Here is a 21,598-nt window from a genome sequence, read left to right as displayed (position 1 = left end):
TTCGAGGACCCAAACTTCATTGCGGGTGAAGTTGTTCAATTCTTCTTGCATGGCCATCACCCAATCCGAGTCCTCAAGCGTTTCCTCTATGCTAGTGGGTTCAATACAAGAAACAAACGAGTAATATTCGCAAAATGAAGCATGCTTAGAACGAGATCTTACTCCCTTGGAAGGACTACCAATGATTTGACCAATTGGATGATCCTTGGAGATACGACCATGCTTCACTAGCGGTACATGCGTGGATGTTTGTTGAGGTGGATCATGGATGACTTGTGCTTGTAGTGGCACATTTTGCTCTTCTTGTTCTTGCACTTCGGGTGTTGGCGTTGGAACACTTTTTAGAGATTGTAGATCATCTTTTTCTTTATCTTCATCCACTTGGGGTGCCATGGAGGTGCTTGGTGAAGACGAGGAAGGTCATCCCCTTTGATCATTGCCTTCATGCACCTCTTCCGGCTTGATATCCCCAATGGACATCTTCTTCAAAACTTCTTCAATCTCCTCATCACCTACATTGTCATAGCCAATAACCTCCTCTTGTGAGCCATTAGATTCATCAAACTCCACATCACACGTTTCTTCAACTAACCCGGAGGTTTGATTGAATACTCTATATGCTTTGGAGTTTGATGCATAACCAAGAAAGAATCCTTCATCACATCTACTCTCAAACTTACCGAGCCTTTTCTTCTTATAAATGAAGCATTTGCAACCAAAGACTCGAAAGTAGCAGATGTTTGGTTTCTTCCCGGTGATGTGTTCATATGGCGTTTTCTTGAGGAGTCGGTGGAGATACACCCGGTTGGATGCATGGCAAGCTGTATTGATTGCTTCCGCCCAAAACCTCTCGAACGTGCCATAATCATCCAACATTGCTCTTGCTAGAGTGATCAGTGTTTTATTCTTTCTTTCCACCACTCCATTTTGTTGAGGCGTGTAGGTGGCGGAAAACTCATGCTTGATACCCTCTTCATCGCACCATTCTTCAATCTTCATATTCTTGAACTCGGTGCCGTTGTCACTCCGGATCTTCACAATTGGGGAGTTGTACTCCCTTTGAGCTCTTCTTGCAAATGTCTTGAAGACTTCCGGAGTTTCACTCTTATCGCCTAGAAACATGACCCAAGTGTAACGTGAAAAATCATCAACGATTACTAGGCAATAGAGGTTACCACCAACGCTCTTGTATGTGGTTGGACCAAAGAGATCCATGTGAAGTAGCTTGAGCGGCTTGGAGGTAGACAACATCGTCTTGATGGGATGATGTGTTGCAACTTCCTTTCCGGCTTGACATGCACTACATAGTTTGTTCTTGTCAAAGGTGACATCCTTCAAGTCGGTGATCATCCCTCTCTTGTGGGCTTTCTTGAGGTTGCTCATGCCAATATGAGCAATTCTTCTATGCCAAAGCCACCCAAGAGACGACTTGGTGAAGAGGCATGTCATGGGATATGTTTGCTTTGAAGAGAAATCCATCAAGTAAATGTTGTCATGCTTAAACCCCGTGAATACCAAAGACTTATCTTCTTCAAAGGTTACTACAACACCATTCTTGTCAAAGGTACACTTTAGTCCAAGATCACATAATTGAACAATTGAAATAAGATTAAAACTAAGTGATTCTACAAATAAGACATTAGAAATGGATAAATCTTTAGAAATTGCTATTCTACCCAAACCTAAAACTTTCCCCCTTGAGTTATCACCATAGGTGATATGTTCCTGATCAACGTGGTCTTCAAGAGAGGTGAACATGCTATCATTGCCGGTCATGTGTTGAGAGCAACCGCTATCAAATACCTAATGTTTTCCATCGGCATTGTAGTTCACCTACATAAATCAGAATCATTTTTGAGTTTTTGGAACCCAAACAAGCTTTGGGCCTTGCACATGTGTGACAAGAGCTTTGGGGACCCAAAGTTGCTTGGGGAGCTTCTTCTTTGCTTCCTTTGTGATCTTGCCAATGAATTTGGCCTTCACCTTACCCTTTACCTTACTCAAAAGAAAATGGTTGTTTTGATGCATAGATGAGTAATTTTTAGGTAAAATAGGGAGAGGACGTGACGGCAAGGGACACTCCCTAGCGTGGTGTCCGGTGACTTGGCAATGTGGATAATATGATCCAACTTCTTTAATGAAGCTAGTCTTGATCTCCGGAGAAGGAGTAGTGCCTTGATTTGACTCCGGAAATGAACCAAGACCTCTCTTGCCATAGTCACGAGCATTGTTGAAGAGAATTTCCTTGTGGATGTATTCTCCTCGTGAGAGTTTCTCCACACTACTCTTGAGGCTTGCCACTTGATCCATCAATTCCTTTTCCCTAGAGGGAGCAAGCTTGGGCAAAACATTAGTAGCATTTGCATCAATGAGTAGGTCATCACATGAAGTAGAATCATTGACCTTTTCAACATTTTCATTGATAGATTTCTCAAGACTCGGGTCAATTGCTTAATAGGCAAACTCAAGCTCTTGATATTTGTGAGCCAACTCCCTATGCTCTTGCTTGAGTTTCTTGTGGCTCTCTTCAATTTGTTTAGCAAGTGCAAGTGACTCATTGTGCTTTTTAAGCAAGTCATTGTACTTGCCAAGCAAATCGGACTGAGCTAACTCTAGCTTGGCATGAGTGCTCTCAAGGTGCTTGACCTTGCCCTTTTCCCTCTTGATGACGGATGTATACTCATTGATGAGGTTAGCAAATTCATTTGGATCAAGCTCATCATCACTATCACTATCACTATCCTCCTCACAAACCTTTATGTTATCTTTTGCCACGAGGCACATAGGAGGTGGAGGTAGCAATGGTTCTTTATTTGTGAGAGCAATGGTGACGATGTCTTCTTCATCACTTGATTCTTCACTTGATGAGACATCGATCACTCATTCTTGTTTTTCCACCAAGAAGCTTCTCTTGGTGTTGTCTTTCTTCTTTGGAAAGAGCTTGGTCTTCTTCTCATGGCTCTTCTTCTTCGCATATTTCTTGTTCTTGATCTTCATCTCATCTTCTTCATCATCGCTCGAATCATGGCGATGCTTGTTCTTGCTTTCTTTCTTTCTTTTATCCGGCTTGGGGCAATTTGGAAAGATGTGACCATTTTCTCCACAATTGTAGCAAGTTTTGCTCTTGGAATCTCCCCTTGGCCGGAACATCTTTCTTTTAGGGTCAAAATTGTAACCCCTCTTGTTGATCTTGTCGCTCAAGCGTGTGTACTTTCTCATCATGAGGGCAAGTTCTCCATCATCATCTTCATCATCGGATATACTTTCTTGATGATGAACTTCTTCATCGCTTGGGCTAGATTCTTGCTTGATAATCTTGAGCTTGTGGTGCTTGTTGACCTTGGTCTTGAGAGTGATTGATTTGCTTGAAGTTGGCTCTTCGGACATACTAAGAATACCCATTTCATGAGCGCGAATTTCGCCCACAAGTTCTCCCACTTCCATCGTATCAAGATTCTCCTTTTGAAGCATAGCATTGATGATGTTGTATTTGTGCTTCGGAAGGAGCATGAATTGATGATGTCGATCAGGTCGTGTTCAGCGTGGGCACGCGGCCGCCGCCCCCGCGCGTTGCGTATTGACGACCCTCAGGTCTTGGGGGGAGAATTGACGCTTTGTGGTGGATTGGAGGAACACGAGAAGGGAGAGAAACGAATGATAGGAGCTGGTTGATTAAACAAGCAAGTATATGGACGAAAGAGGAGACTGCCATAGGTACCTTGCGCAAATCATGCATGTAGCGAGATTTCTTTAGTCTATCGGCTTGCTCATGTCTAAATAAGGCTGAATGTCTAACCTCAAGGACAACACGTGGACATGCGCTCAGATAGCTGAAATGCCTAGTAGATGTGCATGTAAAGGGCTGGAAGTCAAAACCGACCAAAATGGACAGGCTTCACAACAACAGGAGCTCACTTCACTCTTCTTACCCTCTGTTGACCACCAAAAGCCTAAACTAGTGGCACTGAAGAGACACAAATAGGATCAATATGGTTCAACTCTCAAATGGCACATGGCGAAGCCCGCCTAAACCCTCAGCAACAAAGAGACACCAAGATAAGTCATGGCATGCAGTGTTGACTGTCTAATACGCAACACGACCAAATTTGCATAACATTGATTTCCATACTTAGATTCGAATTGAAATACAAAAACAAAACGGATACTTAGAAATTGGGTTCGAATTGAACTATTGAAGTATGAGTATGGCCCTGTTTGGATACTCTAACTTGGTTAGAAGTTAGAGGTTTCTAACTTAGGACTAACCTTGAACTAACTCTAACCAAAGTGGTGTTTAGATGCAAGGGTTAGAATTAGATTAAAGATACTTTTCCAATTATTGGCTCCTTTAAATACTCTTTCTAGCTGGATTTTGTGTGGCCATCTCTTGTGTGATCTCTTCCATGACCAGAGGCTGCTCCGTGCAGTGATCCTGCTCTTCGTCCCCGGCGTCGTCAAGTGCCTCGAGAAGCCCCTAGCTCTCTGGAACGCCACCGTCAACAGTATCGCCAACTCCTCTGACCCAAGGATGGAAATGTCCCTCGAAGAAGATGATGGCACGCTGCCGACGGCCATGGATTTGCTCGAGGAGTTCTTTACGGCCGCGAAGAGGCCCACGACCGTGTCCGCGCCGCCGTCTCCCGGCTGTGCTGCACCGCCACACTGGAGCTCGTCTCGGCCTGCATCATCCTCGGCTCTGGCGGATCTTGAGTGGCGCGGTGCGACGAGGGTCTTGGCCGGCGTTGTGCGGATCTTGGCCGACAGGATCCTTGGAGGTGGAGGGTGCGGCCGGAGTAGGTGGCGCGGCGCAGATCTGTGCTGTCGGAGTAGTATCACCTGCGCCACAAATGTACACGCATGCTTCGGACCTGCTGTCGGCCGTCGCGACGCTGGTCTCCTGCGGGGGCTCGCCGGCAACCTCGACAGGGTGAGGGCGCAGGTGGCGAAGAGAGGCGGATGCGCAGGTGGGGGACGGCGAGGGGCGGACGGCCGACGCGTCGAGGATGGGCGGCGCGGCGGGTTTTTAAGGATCGATGGACCAAGAGGGGGTGAATTGGGCCTTTTTCAAATTTCTAAAACACAATAAAGCAACCTTAACCTATGCAATGTTAGTAAGGCTCAATTTACCAACCAGCTAACTAAGCAACCTACACAAGCTATAAAGGAAGATATAAAGCTAAGCAAGGTAGAGCTAAGTTATGATCTCTAGGGTCAAGCACATGAATAAATTGCATGAAAGTAAGTGCTTGAAAGTAAAGAGTTGTCAAGAGATGACCGGATTTTTTCCCGTGGTGTCGATGTGTTGGCACACACCCCTAATCCACGTTGTGACACTCACTAAGAGTCTTGTCACCTCCCGTGTCACCAAGACAAGGGTGCTCCCTAAAAGTCTCCGTTCACCATCCCGGCGTGGTGGAGCTCAAGCCACGTACAATCTTCTTCGAGGTCCCACAATCAACTTGGCAAGCTCCGCAAGAAGCACCTCAATCACCAAGATCGCCTAGGTGATGCTAATCACCAAGAGTAACAAGCTAGGGCCTTCACTTGAGCAAGAACCGATCACCAAGAACGGATGTACAAAAGCTTCTCTCTACTCAAGTCCTTAGCCTTGCTTCTTGGATGATTGAATGATCAAATGAGTGGAATGTGAAGCTCAAGGTGGCTCTCAACAAGAGAATGAGTGTATGAGTGTTGCCTGGTGTCAAGAGACTTCAAAATGACCCATTAGAGGGGTATATATAGGCAGCTCACGCGGATAGAGCCGTTGGAGAAAAACTGCCAGAAAAAGTACTCAACGCCGGTTAATCCGACGGCCCTCCAAAAGTCATCGTCGGTTCAACTGATGAATGTAAACTACCCATTTGAAATACTAGCCGTTACAGCTCGGGCAATTTAACTGACATATCATCAGTTTAACCGGTGAGTGTAGTTGTCCACTGATCAACTGGAAAACCAACTCTCTGGACAACTGCACCGACGCTAACTCAAATCCTTCGTCGGTTTAACTGGTGAGTGTAAGCCTGAAAACTCCTGAAAAAACCGACTCTCTGGATAACTGAACCGACGTTAATTTTAAACATCGTCGGTTAATCCGGTGAACACTGTGTCCAGACTTCAGCAACTGCGTTTAACCGACGTATAGAAAATTGATGTCGTCGGTTAAACCGGTGATAAGACTTTTTCTTGATTTTGCTTTTTTCTAATCTGAGTCTTGAATGAAATCCAAATATTCTTGAGATATGAGCTGAATAGCACTTGTTTAAGCTTCCAAGAACCTGAGTGACCAATGTGTGCATCCATTTTTTTGATTGACCATGTCCATGCGCAAGTTACTTGGCCTTAACCCCTATTAATAGTGCGACCTCTACAAAACTATAAAACCTATATTAACCTAAGTGTCCTTCTCAACCTTGCGACACTTAGGACTAGAAAGATCCTTAGTCTTGTTATATACTTGAAATGAATACCGAGATCGCCTTTTTGAATAATGAAATTTAGGGGCATCTTTAACATATGATCCAATGAGCGATAAGATTTTATTAAGCTGCATAAACTCATTAGTCACAATAATGATTGTCATTAATCACCGAAACATACCTTGAGGTCCTAGATGCTTTCAGGGGTCCGGGTGGCGCTCGGAGGAGGGGCGATGCCACGCCCCTAGATCGGGACGGCGAGCACCACCACCCGCCGCCCTGGCGCCCCCGCAGCAAGGGCCGCCTGGTCCGGGGAGGAGCGGGTGTGGGGGCAGCAAGTGGCCGACGGGAGGCGCAGCGAGGGGCGGATGGCGAGGGGGGAGGGGGCGCAAGGAGGGGCGTCGGGTGGGGGGCTGGCGGCGCGGACGGGAGAAGGCTGCCACAGAATGATCTGGAGAGAGGAGAAAAGGAGGGGAAAAGTGAGGCCCACTCCAATCTAACCCAAATAAGCACCCCTTAGAGGGGATAGTTTTTTTTTGGTGGGTTAGATGCATCTAACCCAATCTAACCCACCATGTTTGGATACTTTTGGGTTAGATGACCCCAATCTAACCCAATCTAACTCTAACCCATGGATCTAAACATGGCCTATATAATACTTACGGACCAAGATAACTCCTAGAAAATAACATGTACTCCCTCCATATTGTGAAGGAAGTTGTTTAGGACATCGACACGGTCTCCAAAAATCACTTTAGGACATCAACACGGTCTATAAAAATTACTTTGACCACTAACTTTTTACTACAAAAATTATAAAACATAGTCAACATATACTTTTACGAAACTACATTTCAAAATAAATCTAATTATATCACTTTTATATTTTCAAACTCAACATAAAAAAATTTGCTTATAGTCAAAGTTTAAAATATTTGACTTAAGACAAACTCAAAACGACTTCCTTTATAATATAAAGGAAGTATATTAATAGATGTTTTCAATAATTAAATATATAAAAAATTAAAATCAAATTTAAAACTATGGATAAAAAATATTATTAATAAATAAATCAGTTAAAGAAATTAAAAATCATTTATTGGATAATTAATAAACTTACTATTGAAAATTAATTTGATTTTCCATAATAAACTAATACATCATTAATAACATTAAAATTAATATCTTTAGTCCTTGAGTTTTAATATTTGTCATCATTAGTCAAGGGAATAACATTAGATAATTTCACGTGGCGCCTTATTCTTCACGGATAAAAGAATGATGGCTCTAGATTCAGATAGACAAAAAAGGAAAAAAGTTATAGAATAAATCAATTTCAATAGCCATAGTAGAATCAGATATGGATACTCATATTCATATTCATATTTTCTACTGATATAGATATTGGATTATATGGATTATTTGGCATCCATATCCACCCCTAAACCAATGGACACTATAAGCCTCATGATATGGCCTCAAGCCGGTAGCCTTGATAGGATCTGTGTCGCACTAGCTAGGTTCATCGGAGAAAGTTAGGCCAATCTCAGTGGGAGTGTCATAAGAGTGTCATGAACATTAAATTTACTGACATATACTAATAGTATGAGGAGAGAGAAAAGAGGAGTACCATCAAATATGAGAGGAGTGTCATCACCACGACACTCTACTGGCACAGTTCTTAAGATTCCAGTCTAGATAACGGTGTCGATGACACTCCCACTAAGACTGGCCTTATGCCAGTCTCAATGAGAGTTTCATGTAGGGTTTTATGACATTAATTACCATCACTTTTGCTGACATGGCAAGGAGAGATAATGATGGAGTTTCATGGGATGTGAGGAGAGTTTCATCACCATGAAACCCATCTGGCACAGTTATCTAGTTTTCAGTCTAATTAACTGTGACTATGAAACTCCCACTGAGACTGGCCTTAGATATAAGCTTCATAAATTTTGTGGCGGTAAAAAATGTGGCATCAGCCATGTTGGTGGAGAAAAAGGCACGTCATATAGGGTGGAGACGATGATGTTACGGACTACTACAGTGGCGACAAAATATACCAACTATTGCATGAGATCGGGGTTGGGTTATGGAAATATACCAGTCATATTGATGCATATGCTTACTTACATACATGTGCACACACTCAGTCCTATAAATACATACACGCGACCCTATCCTTCTCTATGAGTACATCCGAGAAACTGAACTAGCAGATTCTCAGAATTCAAAATGTGTGTAGACGCTTCTCAATCAACTGGCGCATTGACTACTACTAAAAGAATTTCATCGGTTAAATACTGAAATAAAAATTTAGAAAAGCATAAATGTTGAGTCCATTAAATCCTGAAGAAAAAATCAGAAAAGCATAAAGGTTGAGTACACACAAACCAGTATACTAACTCTAATCGCTGCAGTTTTCACAGGGCACCGTACTACTCTTGTGGGAGTAGTTGAAACCTCTAGTGAAATTTTAAATACTTTGGAGGCAAACAATTAAACAAAGGTTCCGAAGCCTCAAGCCCGAAAGTATAGCGAGTAAATTCCACCTATGCCATTAGAAAATTGAGATGATCCCTTATGTGCCATTGAAAATTAGCTTATCCCTTCTATGCCATCATTTATAATTTTTCATCCCCTCTATGCCATTGCTGTTAACTTTCCCTACCGGATCCGTTAAAGAGTATTGGGAAAAGACCAAAATACCCCTCCGTTTCACCCCGTTTCAGAGTAACGGACGGGAGACCGCCCGCAGCGCCGCCCGCAGCGCCGCCTCCGTTCTCCCCGCGCTCGGCTCGACCGCCCGCGTCCGGTCGGCATGCCACGCTCACCCCCAATCCAGCGGAGGTCCCAATCCCGCACCACGCGCGAGCGCCAGTCGACGGAGACGCCAGGTCGCCGCCGGGCCCGTCGTCCCGGCACGACTGGGGAGGCTGCGGCCGCCGCAGGAGCTCGCCGGGGACGCCGCCGCAAGCCGAGATGCCGGCGGGGAGCGGGCTGGAGAGCCGATTCCCCGGGAGCGCGTCGAGGCGGAGCAACCCGGACCGTGGGAGGCGGCCGGCCCGTGCGACGCCGGCGGCCGGTGGCTGGTGGCGCACGCCGGGGCTGGAAGAGAGGGCCGGAGGGCGACGACCGACTGCAGCGAGCAGAGAGGAGCTAGGGTTCATCCAGGGACGAGCCTCTGCCGAGCCACCGCCAAGCCGCCGCCGGGCCATCACCGAGCCGCCGCAGATCCGCGGCCAAGCCGCCGCCGAGCCACCGCAGATCCGCGGCCGCTGCTCCGCCGTGGCCATCGGAGGGAGGAGGCACAGCGAGGGAGGAGGGCCACAGGCCACCGCGGCCGGATGAGGCATGGAGCATGGAGGAGGGACGCCGCGGCCGCCACGGCCGCCGAGGCAGGGAGGAGGGAGGGGGATCTGCCGGCGAGGGAAGCTCGAGTGCTCCATGGCAACCGCTGCGCAGACCCCGACCACCGCGGCGTAGGGCCCGGCCGCACCGCCCGCTGGCCCCGGCCGCCGCCGCGCAGGCCCTGGTCCGGCGCGGGGAGGGAGGAGCGCTCGCCGGGGAGGGAGCAGTCGAGAGGAGGAAGGAGGCACCCGCAACCGCGCTGCCCGCGCGGAGGCTGCCCGTCTGCCGGGGTCGGACCGCCCCGTCGTGCCCGCTCCACTGCGTCGCGCCGCCGCGCGCGGACCGCCCTGCCGTGGCCGCCCGTCGATGGAGAAAGCAGGAGGAGGCACTCCGTCGGCCCCGACGTCTACTCCGTCGGCCCCGACAAGCTCACACGCATAGGCCAACGACACCGCCCAGGCTGCGCCGCCGTGCGCCGACCACGCTCCGCCGCCCGGTCGTGCCACTCCGCCCTACCCGCGGCCGCGCGTGTCGCTCTGCCGTCGCCGGCGAGGGAGGGGGAGGAGGGGCGCCGGTGAGAGAGAGAGAGTGTGGAAGGGAGGAAGACGATGGGGACTGTGCGGGAGGAAGACGATGGGGACAGGCGGGGACGGGCCGCGGCGGCTGGGTGGTGCGCGAGGGCGCCGAGGCGAGGGCCGTGGCGGCTGGGCGGTGCGCACGGGCGCAGAGGATGGAAGGGAGTTCGGCAGCGAGAGAGGTCACGGGGGCGGCAGGGGCAGGCGCAGGTCGACAACGCTGCCAAGCTGGGTGCGGTCAGCGCGGCGCCCCGGCAAGGTGCGGCAGGGCGTTCCTTTCCCCGTCGCCCCGGGAGAGGGGAAGGAGAGGCCGAGAGGAGGAAGGAGGGGTAAAAAAGTCTGAACTTGAACCAATTTGACGCTGTTAACGTGTTTTCTGACGGCAATGGCACGGAGGGGATGAAAAATTAAAAACGATGGCACTGAAGGGATGTGCTAATTTTTAATGGCACATAGGGGATGGATTACATTTTCCAGTGGCACACAGAGAATTTACTCAAGTATAGCAGCATGGAGCCCCGGGGATCCGACGGAGAGGAATCCGACCAATCATCCGACCCTACTAGTTGAATTGTCCGCTGCTCCTGGTTCGAGCAGGACCAGCATTGGCGTCAAGGAATAATTGGGTGACGTCGCGCCCATACCATGGCTCGCGGTCTACGAGGCAAAGACCGGCCGGCCGGAGATACAATACAAGACAGGGCATTCCCTGCCCCGGTCGCCGTCGCCCGGTCTGGCAAGCTCATGTGCCCCCCCCCCCCCCCCCCCCCCCTCACGAGCCGCAGCTGATCTGATCGACGGGTGATGGGCGGCGCGTCAATCCGACGGACGGGTGGCGCGGACGTAACGAGCGCGCGGCTACGGGGAAGCAGGCGAAGCACACCGGCACCAGGGCAACACGGGCCACGGCGCCGCGCCCTGCCTAGTCGACATCAGCGAGCATTGCCGCTGCGGCTACAACGGCCTGTCGCCCGCCGGGCACCTCTGCGGGCGGCAGGGCCATCATGCTGGCCTCGACCGGGGGGGCCCGTGCGCGCGTGGCGTGCTAGGCTTCTTCGGCTGCATTCCTTCTCGCGTAGTACTAGTACAGTAGAATTGCACATCAAAGAGTGGGCGCGGCGCACCATTTTCTGCGCGCGCTCGCCGCCGCCGCTGGCCCCTAGTAGGGCGGCCGCATGCTCCTGTCCTCGGCCGCCGCTCGGGCTCGCCATGGTTGATGGTTCAATGCTCTGCGCTCTCGCTCGCCGACGACGACCCTCTGCCTCGTTGCCGTGTTGAGCTAGCGAGGGGCCGGCGCCGCGGGCACGGTACTCGATCGGGCGCCACGCGTGCACGAGGGATGCGGCGGCGGCCGGCGAGCCGTACGTGCTGGAGAAGAGAATCGTTCGGCCGGTCAGCCGGCGCGCAGCAACCGGTGACCGATGGTTGCCGTGTTGCTCCATACGCGCTGCTCGGCGTTTTGGGGGCATCCGCTGTCGCTCGATCGACCGTACGCAGCGGCAGCGCCAGACCAGCCGGCCGGGCACGGGCCGCGGCAGCTATTTCTGTTCTCCCCCCTCGTCACGTCTGTCCCCTCCCGGGGTTGGCACGCCGTACGCCTCGTGCCGCGGCGCGCGCACCTGCTCTGCTCGCACGGGCCTGGGCAGGTGCGCGGCGGCGGCGGCCGTGGCTAACGCGGAGGAAGCCGTGCGCTCGGCCGCTCGTTCAATAAACCGGCGTAAAAGAATCGGAAGCCGCCGGGCGGACGGCGTGAAGTCGTGAACCGTTGGCCGGGAGCAGCCTGGCAGATCCTGGCGGCCGTGCGTGCCCCGGCGAAGGCACGACGGCGGCTATCAACACAACAGGCTGCCGTTGCAAGTACCATCAGCTTCAGTAAACGGGGACGAGAATGTGATTTGCCGGGCAATTGAAGTACTGCAATGAGTAATAAGTTGGATTAAACTCTACTACTAGTACGTACCATACGAGAGCAGGCTACAATTGGAATGAACCTGCGCTCCTGCATCCTGCTGGCAGGCGCCATCATCGCCGTCCGACTCCGTCCGTCCTCGCATAAATGGCGACGCCAGTAAAGAGAGAAGTCGAGAACTCAACTGCCGCCTCCGCCCCCCCACCCCACCCCACCCCACCCCACCCCCTGACGCGGCAAATTGGCGGCACGGCGGCCGCCATTTAATGGGCACGGAAACTATGACGGCGTCCTCCGCCCGGCGAGCCAGCGGGCAGCAGGCACCACCAGCTCGAGCAGGACGACGGCAGGAGCAGTGGAGTGGCCGGCCAGACTTCCGTTGGGGCTCTGAAAAGCCCCTAAACTTTTGGGCTTGGCTCGAAATCTCACGCGGCCAGGATCAGGGTCCTGTGCGAGAGATCACCCTCATCATCACCTCGCCAGCAGCGCAGAAAGCCCAGCAACAGGGGGGAGAGAGAAGCAATGCAATGCACTGACAGCCATTGTAGAGAGAGAGGAATACTAGGCATGATTGCAGCTGAACAGAGTTATTCCCTGCAAATGGGCGACCATGATTCCCAGCAAGGGGGGTTCACATGTTACCACTAGCCCACACGCCCTCGAACCACCAGACGACGACGGTGGTGAAAGGAGAAGATTGTCAGATGGATGGATGCGGTGCGGGCGGACTGGATCGATGGGTGCGGATATTGAGAGTTTTACGAGGACAGATATTTAGATTGAGAACTAGGTAACTGTGTTAAATGAGTTTTATGGTAATAAAATTCTCTTCACATCTTATGAAATTTTATCATTCTCTCTCTTTTTCATATTAGTAAAATTGATGATATTCAATGTCATAAAATTCTCCATAAAACCTCACTGAGACTAGCCTAATCATGCCGTCCGTCCCTCGTTGCATCAATCAGATTTCGCGCATTACATCTGGCCGCGGCCATTAGGGTTATCCGTCGTGAGGCAATCACTGCCCCCCGCAGCTAACCGGTTCAACCTCAACCAGTGCAGCGCCTCGCCTAATCATCTCCAGGATCGCTCTCCCTCCTCCAACCTTCTCAAAAGCTGCACCCCGCCTAATGATAGATTAGCTTTACTACTTGTCAAAAGGAAATAAAAAAAAACAAAGGATTGGTGTCACTTTCATGACAGGTAACCGTGAAACCTTCTCGCTAGGATGTTACGCTGCCGCCTGCGTAGAGGATGCACGCGCGGCAATGTGAAACCAGATGATTCCAGAGGGAGATTAGCTATATATGTATGCTGGTGATGATCATTAGTACTAGTAACATTTCTTTTTTTTTTCCTGGGAAAGAATGCGGTCGCTTCACGGGGGAGTGCGGACGTGCAGCGTACGTGCTGTTGACGTGCACACGGACACGGACGTGAAACTTGAGAGCGAGACCGGCGTGACTGTGAGTGTGGTGGATGGAGGGAGCTACCGATGATCCCCACTTGGCACTTGCAACACTGTAGCACGCACAGCTTTCATGTGCAGGGATCAAACCGAACGCAGAGAACCAAAGAAGAAGAAGAAAATCTCATCCAAGCCATCAAGTGCAGAGATCAAACGCAATCTCCTCTCGAATGTAAATCCAACGCAGATGACAGCCCCCCATGGATATGAACGAGAAAAAGTGCCTGTCCATCCGAGTGCAATCTAGTGCAGGGAAGGGGGGACACATGCAACAACTGGTCTCTCTCTCTCTCTCTCTCTCTCTCTCTCTCTCTCTCGGCCTAGTATGGCCTAATGGCCCAGAAAACCACATCACATGCTACAAAAACCTTGGCGCGGATTACAAAAGATCGTGTCGCCCCGCCCAGTGTCTCCTCCATCCATCAATGGCGAAGAGGCACCCCGGTTGATTAAGACAGTGACGGCCCGTCACATGCGGCGATCTTTGTTTAATGCCGCGCGGGGCTAACACGGTCAGCTCGGGGGGAGGTAGAGGTACGCTACGGTTGTTGGTCTCCTCATCTGCTCCTCCCCGCGTCCCCTCCCCCACCAGTCACATCCGTCGTCGTCTTCCTCCCTCTCCCTCTCGTCCCTCCATCCATCCATCCATCCATCGATCGCCCTCACGGCGTGGCTCGGAGTGGAGTGGTTAGCGTTAGCTACTCGGCTCCCATCCAAGAATCGATCCGAAGCAGGTTGGCGACTGCCGTCTCTGATCGCTTTCGACTTTTTGTAGCGAGCGATCGATCGATCGATCTCTCTTCCTCTCTAGAGCCTACTGCTACGAGAGTCGAGTAGTAGTATGCGGTTTGGTGAGTGACGGTTGGGACCGGTGGATCAACTAAATTCGCAGAACTTGGCGCCGGAAATCTCGCCGCCAATCGCTGCCGGCCCGCCGCCGGTGGGGATTACTTGTTGCACTCGTGTTGGGGACGGGGGCCCCGGGATTACGCACCAGAAACGGAGTCGGCGAGCGAGATGGGCCGGACCCGGACAGCAACTGCTGCTTCGACTTGTTGACAGTGCCGGCGACATGACGCTGCCGGCCGGGGAGGGAGGGGGGAGCACTAGAGAACAAGAACCAAGCACAAGCAGCTCGCTTCGCTTGCTTTCGGATTCGAATTGCACCATGCCATGCCCCCTCTCTCTCTCTGTCTGGGTATCTCTGTGACATTATTTCATTCGCACGTCTAAATCGCGTGCGATTAATTGGAGAATCTAAGTGGGATGGAGCCGAGGCAAGACGATTAATGTACAAAGTGGGGGAGGAGGAGGAGGGGCTACGAATAACTGCCTCAGGAAAGAAGTGATTACTCCGTAATAAGTAGCAGCAAAAGGTGTAAGGCTAAAAAGGCTAATCAGACCTTTGTTTGTCATGCATGGCGGATTCGGCATGGTTCGTCTCGCCGGAGCCGTAGCATAGCAGTTCGCAGGACGAAGCGGCCGAGGGTCGAGGGAGGCCGCAGCATGCATCCCTACTCCGATGTACAGATCCACGGGTCGAGCCCGTCGCCTCGCCCAGGCCGCCCGGGCGCGCCGCCGCCGCCGCCGTCCGGTGGCTTGTCCGCGCTGCCGGCAGCCGATGACGAGGTCGCCACCGCGCCGGCGTGGGACGAGTAGTTGAGCTTGCAGCTGCCGCCCGACGCGCCGGCCGCGACCACGCCCGACAGCTCGTCGCCGCCGCCGTGGCCGTGGACGTCGCTCCGCGAGTGGTGCAAGTGCAGCCCCTCGGAGCCGGCCAGGAGTCCGCCGTGGGCGAGCCCGAGGCTGCTGGAGCCGGCGCCGGCCAGGAAATCCGACGGCGACGGCGCCGGATCGTGCAGCCTCGACGACTGCGCGAACCCGCCCACCGCGCCGAACATGGACTGCGACGAGGGTTGCGAGTCGAGGAGGTTCTGGAAGGAGAGGTAGCTGCTGGCGTCCTGCTGCAGCCGGAGGAGCGCCGAGGACGTCAGCTGCTGGAAGGCGTCGGCCGTCGGGGCGACAGGGTTGGATGACGCTGCTGCCGCGGTGGTCGCCGTGCCCGTCGCCGCATTGGCATTGGCGACGCCGATGTTGGACGAGGACGGCGTCGATGACGAGGTCGACGACGACGACGACGTGAAGGGCGGGAAAGTGGAGGGCGCGGTCGGGAGCTTGTGCGGGAATGGGCGGAGGAGGTAGGGCGGCAGCGAGGCAGCCGCGGCGTCCCCGGAGGCGGCGGAGCGTAGGGTGGACGGCGGGGGGAAGATGTGGTCGAAGCGGGTGCGGAGCGACGCGGCGGGGACCCCGAGCCCGACCCCGACGCCCGCGCCGAAGGGCGGGGACGGGATGCCCGTGAACTCCTGCACCATGGCGCGGAAGTTGGAGGTGTCGGTGGTGAGCACCGTCGTGGGCGCCCGCCGCGACGCGCGCGTCCGCTTCCGCGACCCCCTGGGCGGCGGCGGCTGTGCCGGCGCGGGAGCGCCCACCTCGGCTCCCTGCCCCTGCGCCTGCGCTGCCGCCACGGCCTTGTTAGCACCCTGGGGCCGCGCGCCCGCGTCGGTGTGCGCGACGCGCGGCGAGGACGGCGTGGATAGACCCGAGGCGCCGGCGACCGACCCCGACCACGCCCCCGCCTGCTGCTGCTGCTGCTGCGGAGGCGGCGCGGACGTGAACTCTTGGAGGCCGAAGTAGGACCCGTGGAGCGAGAACGCGGCGGCCGAGGGGGACGGCGACGGGCGGAGCAGCGCGGAGAGCGGGGAGGAGTCGACGCCCCCTCCTCCTCCTCCTCCCCCGCCCCGCGAGTCGAACTCGTCGTCGCCGCCGCTGGACGACTGAAGACTCCCGCTGTTGCCGGAGTCCATCGCGGCGGCGGCGGCCGCAGCAGCTCCGCCGCCGCAGTCCCACCACCAAGCCTAGCTGCTCCCCTTCCCGGTGGTGCAACTCCCCAGAAACCAACTACCGCCTCCCACCACAAGCAGCTAAAAAGGCCGGATCTTTCACTCCGGGACTCACTCACTGATCCAGGAGGGACGAGTAGCAGACGCGGAAAGAGGGGAAGCTTTGGGACGGACCGGTGTCGTGGTATAAAAGGGGAGGGGGGAAGAGAAGCTGTGTGACGAAGGAGGCGGAGGGGGGGAGAGAGCCAGAGAGAGAGAGAGGGGGCGGCTGCTTCGGAGCACGTTCCCGCGGCAAAAGGGACGGCGACTGACTCACGGCTGGAGGACGGCCGGCCGGAGGAAGCCAGCGCTGCGCTGGCCTTGGTTTTTTTCCAGTGTTGCTGTGCCGGAGCCGGGGAGTGCGACCTGGCTTGGCTGGCCGCGGGCGCCCGGAGCGCGTGCGTGGTTTGGTTTGGTGAACGGCATCCTCCCGACGCCCAGCGAAACCTATAATTAGTCGCCGGGGGAAAGGTTGCGTGCGCGGCAGCTGACGGCGGGCCCGCCGGCAGCGATCCACAGGTTTGTTCCGTCTGCGCCACTCGCAGTTTGTCCCCGGGCCTCCATCGGCTGACCACTGTAGCACGGTTGCAACTTGCAACGTACTACCACGCCAATGATGTGAGCAGTGGCTACAAGCTGAGCTGCAGGGTACCGGTGCAGGTAGGAGAACACTAGTCCTGCACAATTCTAATCTCTTGAGAGTTACCCATTTGGCGCGATGGTAAAGAGCCTGGGACACCCTCCGGTGTTTTTGCCACGCCGAGCTCAAGTGTTTCTCTCTCTTTTCCTTCAAATTTCGTCCCCAATTTTTTGCCCAATTCACCCCAATTAAATTAGTTAGTGTCTAGATGCGAAAAAAAGCTATTTCACATTTCTGGTGAGTCCAGGATCGATCTAACCCCCCCCCCCCCCGGAAAAGCGGGTGATCTCAAGTCTCATTTCTTCCATTTGCAGTGACATTTGGTTTTGTCCAATTGATTCAATCATCGCTGTTTTGTTCTATAATTCCAATTTATTTTATCTATTTTCTTCTTCTATTGATGTGCATTTTCTATTGGAACCATCAATTCCTATTTACCGATCTACTTAAAACTACGAGTTACTAGTTTCAATGGAAAAACGCCCTAGCTCGTTATGGAGTGGGATAGTTGGTATTGGCAAGGTGTACGCAAAATCAAAATCAGGTATGCTTTGTGAGCTATCATGCGTTTCATTCTATCTTCACTTCGTTGTCTTCCATGTTCTAGTACTGATTAGTTAAATTTCTTATGAACTCTAATAATGCTAGGATCATAGTATAGTCCTCATCCTAAAACAAATGTTTAATTTCTTCACGATGTCCCCACAACCGTGTACCGTAGCTCCAACCCGATTCTACCATCGCTAGAGGTATCGACTTTGCAAGTCTAATCATCGTTGTTCCGATAAGTCTAGGAATTAGCACTAATAGCAATAATCTTATCATTGAGTTTAAAAACATAGTATTGCTTACTTTTATGTTTCTCGCGTTATGTGTTTGCATGTAACGGTTGCCCATTCTCCTTGCTCTCTACTAGCTTGTTGGAGGATCATGCCGTCTTGTATCAACCACCATTGACACCCCTTAGTCCGTTAGTCGTACGCACCTTAAACTGCGTTTATGATGTCACCACATGATCATGCCCTTTGTGAACCAGCCATTTACTTGCCATTGCATCCTCTCATTGTCGCCTGTAGCAGTTCCCGACCCCAATGCAATTTTTCACCTTACCGATTTCTGTCACACCGTGCTAAAATTGGATGCACACACCATGTTCTCACAGCTTAATTGGTTGCCAAATCACACAGCATTGCTTGAGAGTCCAGTGACACCGTCATCCTTTTCTTTCTTGACCTCCTTTAGAATACTCTGGAGTGGAACCCTTGATGACACCCAAAAAAATTGTCATCAAAGTCTCGTGTCGTTACGGTCTTAACTTGGTAATAAGTAAAAATCCTTATCTTATATAAACTAGTATCGTTTTATTGCAGCTCCGTTTGTATTCCCAGGACAAATGTTAATCTAGTCGCTACCATATTCTTAAGAAACCCGTAGGTGTTTTTCCATAGCCATCTCGTGCCTCCAGTAACGTATTCTAATGCTTTTAGCATGTGTGCGCCCCGCATTGGGATCGAGAGATTCCGCGGTTTGTGTGGCCGAACTGGCCGGACCAGCCCTCTCGTGGCTCGAGGCCCATGCGTTCCATGGCCGGGTTGCCTATCTACCGCCGAGACGCGGCATTCGCGAAACGCGGTGCCCGTGCGCCCGAGGCACGCGCGCGCGTCACACGGGATCGTCTCGATCGTCGCCGCCGCTCACGGATCGATCGCACATCTGCCGCAGGCCGCACAATGGCGTGGGCCAGAAGCGTGTACGCTGAATGCAGGTGCAGCTACGCCACCAAACAACAGCAGCAGGGTGACCGCGTGGGCCCGGGGTTGAGGAAGGCACTGTTCACACCGCACCCGGCCCCCCGTGTGGAACGAGGACACGTGCCGCCGGCCTTGCACGTGGAAACGAGTTGCCGCGCGCGCCGGCAGTCGTCGTACGGCCCGAAACGATGTTCCGGAGAGCTGGTGCTGTTCCGTCGGCATGGTGGTGCCGGATCATGGCTACCGTTGGATTCTGCCGGATCTTATTATGGTCTTGTTTGGTTCCCACAGCACACGATTCCCGAGAAAGAAATTTTGTATGCATGAAGTACTAAATGAAGTCTATTTGCAAAAAAATTTTAGATATGTGTGTAATTTTTCGCGACGAATCTACTGACGGTAATTAATCGATGATTGACTACAGTGATGCTACAGTAACCATCCTCTAATTACGCGGTCAAACGTCTCATTAGATTCTCCAGGGTTTCTAGCGCAGGAATTTTGAAGTTGGTTTTGGAAACTGCGTTAATTTAATATCTTTAATTAGCGATCAAAGTTGATACAATTTTTAACATAACACAAACCAAACAAGGCCTATATTCGTGGCAACCGTACCCATGATCTCGATGAGTATTTACGGTAACTAAAGCCGCCTGCGACGTATGGTGGCGAGCAACGCGACTAGTGGCTGCTGCCGTCTGTGTGCTTGTTAGGCCCGGTCAGCTGATCGACCAGTAGGTGAAAGATGGCTTCCTTCAGCCCCACGCACGTCGCTGCCACTCCCTACAAGGGACGAAAGTTCCTGCCAAGGTAAAAAAAAAGTAATCACCAGCGTAACTTTGCTTTTGTTAGTTTAAAAATCGCAAGCACCAGCGTTAACGTCGGGCGTGCGATGACTGACGCCAGGCGCGCGGCGGGACGCGAAGAAGAAAGAGAGACCCGTCAAAATTACCTGGTAGAATAAGCGGCCCGTGCGTCCCGGGCAGTGCTCTCGTTCGTTCGGCGCGAGCGACCCGTCGCGGACGCGCGAAAGAATTCTTCTAGAGCTCTTGACCGGTGGATGGTAGCGCTGGTCGACGGTCGCCGCGGCCCCCTTTCCTCTCCGCTTCGGGGGTGAGCCGTCAGCCGTGGCATCTGTGCCTGTCCGGAACGCTTTTCCCCGGTTCCTTTTTCACATCAGGTAGGAGGGGGGATCTACTGCTGCCACTTTGGAAGCTAACACTACCTGCCAATCAAGCTGCTAATGGTTTGGGCTAAGACCAGTTTTAATGGTTTGGTTTTGCTACTTGGGCTCATTTGGTTCGGTGGCAAATAGGGTAAGGTGTCTACCAGTCTGGTTTGGTCTGGTTTAGCTGCTATAACGGATTGATTCGGTTTGGAATGGAATCTTAAATGGAATATGTAGATACCGACCATACTCGAATTTGCAGCCGTTGGATGAAGATCATGCGGCCGTCCTTCATCTTCAACCTCCAGGCAGGAGCAGCCTTCGCTCTCCCATCGCTCCCATGAGTCCCATCTGCTATAGCTCTGACGACTCCACTCCGATTCATGTCTTGAACGTCCGCTCCTCAATCAGCTCCCATCTCCTCCTCACGTTGGACTACGCAGGAGGCCGCAACAGAGAAAGGAGAGGAGGGCGAGCTCCAAGAGGTGCACGACTGCTCATCGAGCATGCAGGTAGAGGGGTCAATGGCGATGCGGCAGGAAGCTGCGAATCGACGACCTCTGGCAAGCAGCTCGACCTCCGACGCTCCGATTTGACCTCTGTCGAGCAGCTCAACCTCCCTGGCCTCCAAATCGACCTTCGACGAGCAGCTCGAACTCCAGTAGCTACAGGCACCGGAGGGAACCAAAACCGAACCACACCGGCCTGATTCGTCGCGGCTGCTGGTTTGAAAACCCATACAGTTTGGTTTGGTTCGGTTTTTGAAGTAACCAGATTAGTGTGGTGTGGTTTTATCCACGAGCATCTAAGCAATTGGTCTGGTGCGGTTTTGGTTTGGGTCTTAGACCATTAGCAGATTGACCTGCCAAAGTTACATCCGTGACGGTGGAAACTCGAATTGATACGAATTACTTGTACTAGCTCTGAGTTAATCTATATCGGTTTGCAAATTGCAATAGAAGTAACTGATCTTTCGAGGGTGCAAGTCTTTCAAGTCATAGATCCATCCACCTGCAGGTTTTTAAGCGGAGGACGCATGGATCTCTTGTGAACGGTTATTATATAGCTTTTTCAAGAAAATTGTAACATCTACTTTTTTGCGCCGGCTTTTCTAAGTTGGAGTGGAACCTCACGCAAATAGTACCATCAAGCTCTCGCTCTCTACTTTTGTCCACGAGTACCGTGGGTGCCGTCAGGTTGACCTAGCATTAGGAGTTAGGACCCCGTATTCAAGGCTAACATTACAGCTTCTATAACTGGCTCCTTGTAGACATACAAAACTAGAAATTTTTTTCAAGAAATGTCAACAGTAGACACCTGTTCAACCAGTCTGACTGGGTCACATTTTCCTTTCCTGTTTCATGGAGGCCCCTGAAAG

At 52.3% G+C, this 21,598-nt stretch overlaps 1 protein-coding gene across 1 annotated transcript; it reads right to left on the bottom strand.

The window, feature by feature from the left end:
• Window positions 1-14,829: 14,829 nt before the first annotated feature.
• On the bottom strand, window positions 14,830-17,037 carry LOC120677911 (nascent polypeptide-associated complex subunit alpha, muscle-specific form-like). The gene has a single exon (XM_039959100.1). It carries the CDS (start codon window positions 16,584-16,586, stop codon window positions 15,237-15,239), a length of 1,350 nt encoding a protein of 449 aa, XP_039815034.1. The 5' UTR covers window positions 16,587-17,037; the 3' UTR covers window positions 14,830-15,236.
• Window positions 17,038-21,598: the final 4,561 nt, after the last annotated feature.

The sequence above is a fragment of the Panicum virgatum genome, chromosome 2K (genome assembly GCF_016808335.1).
Source record: "Panicum virgatum strain AP13 chromosome 2K, P.virgatum_v5, whole genome shotgun sequence".
In the NCBI taxonomy this organism is placed as follows: domain Eukaryota; kingdom Viridiplantae; phylum Streptophyta; class Magnoliopsida; order Poales; family Poaceae; genus Panicum; species Panicum virgatum.
Note: the sequence above shows the minus strand (reverse complement) of the source record. Positions and strands in the feature narration are given on the sequence as shown.

Excerpts from the sequence above, each read along its gene's own strand:
- LOC120677911 (XM_039959100.1), bottom strand. The coding sequence starts at position 16,586 with ATGGACTCCGGCAACAGCGGGAGTCTTCAGTCGTCCAGCGGCGGCGAC.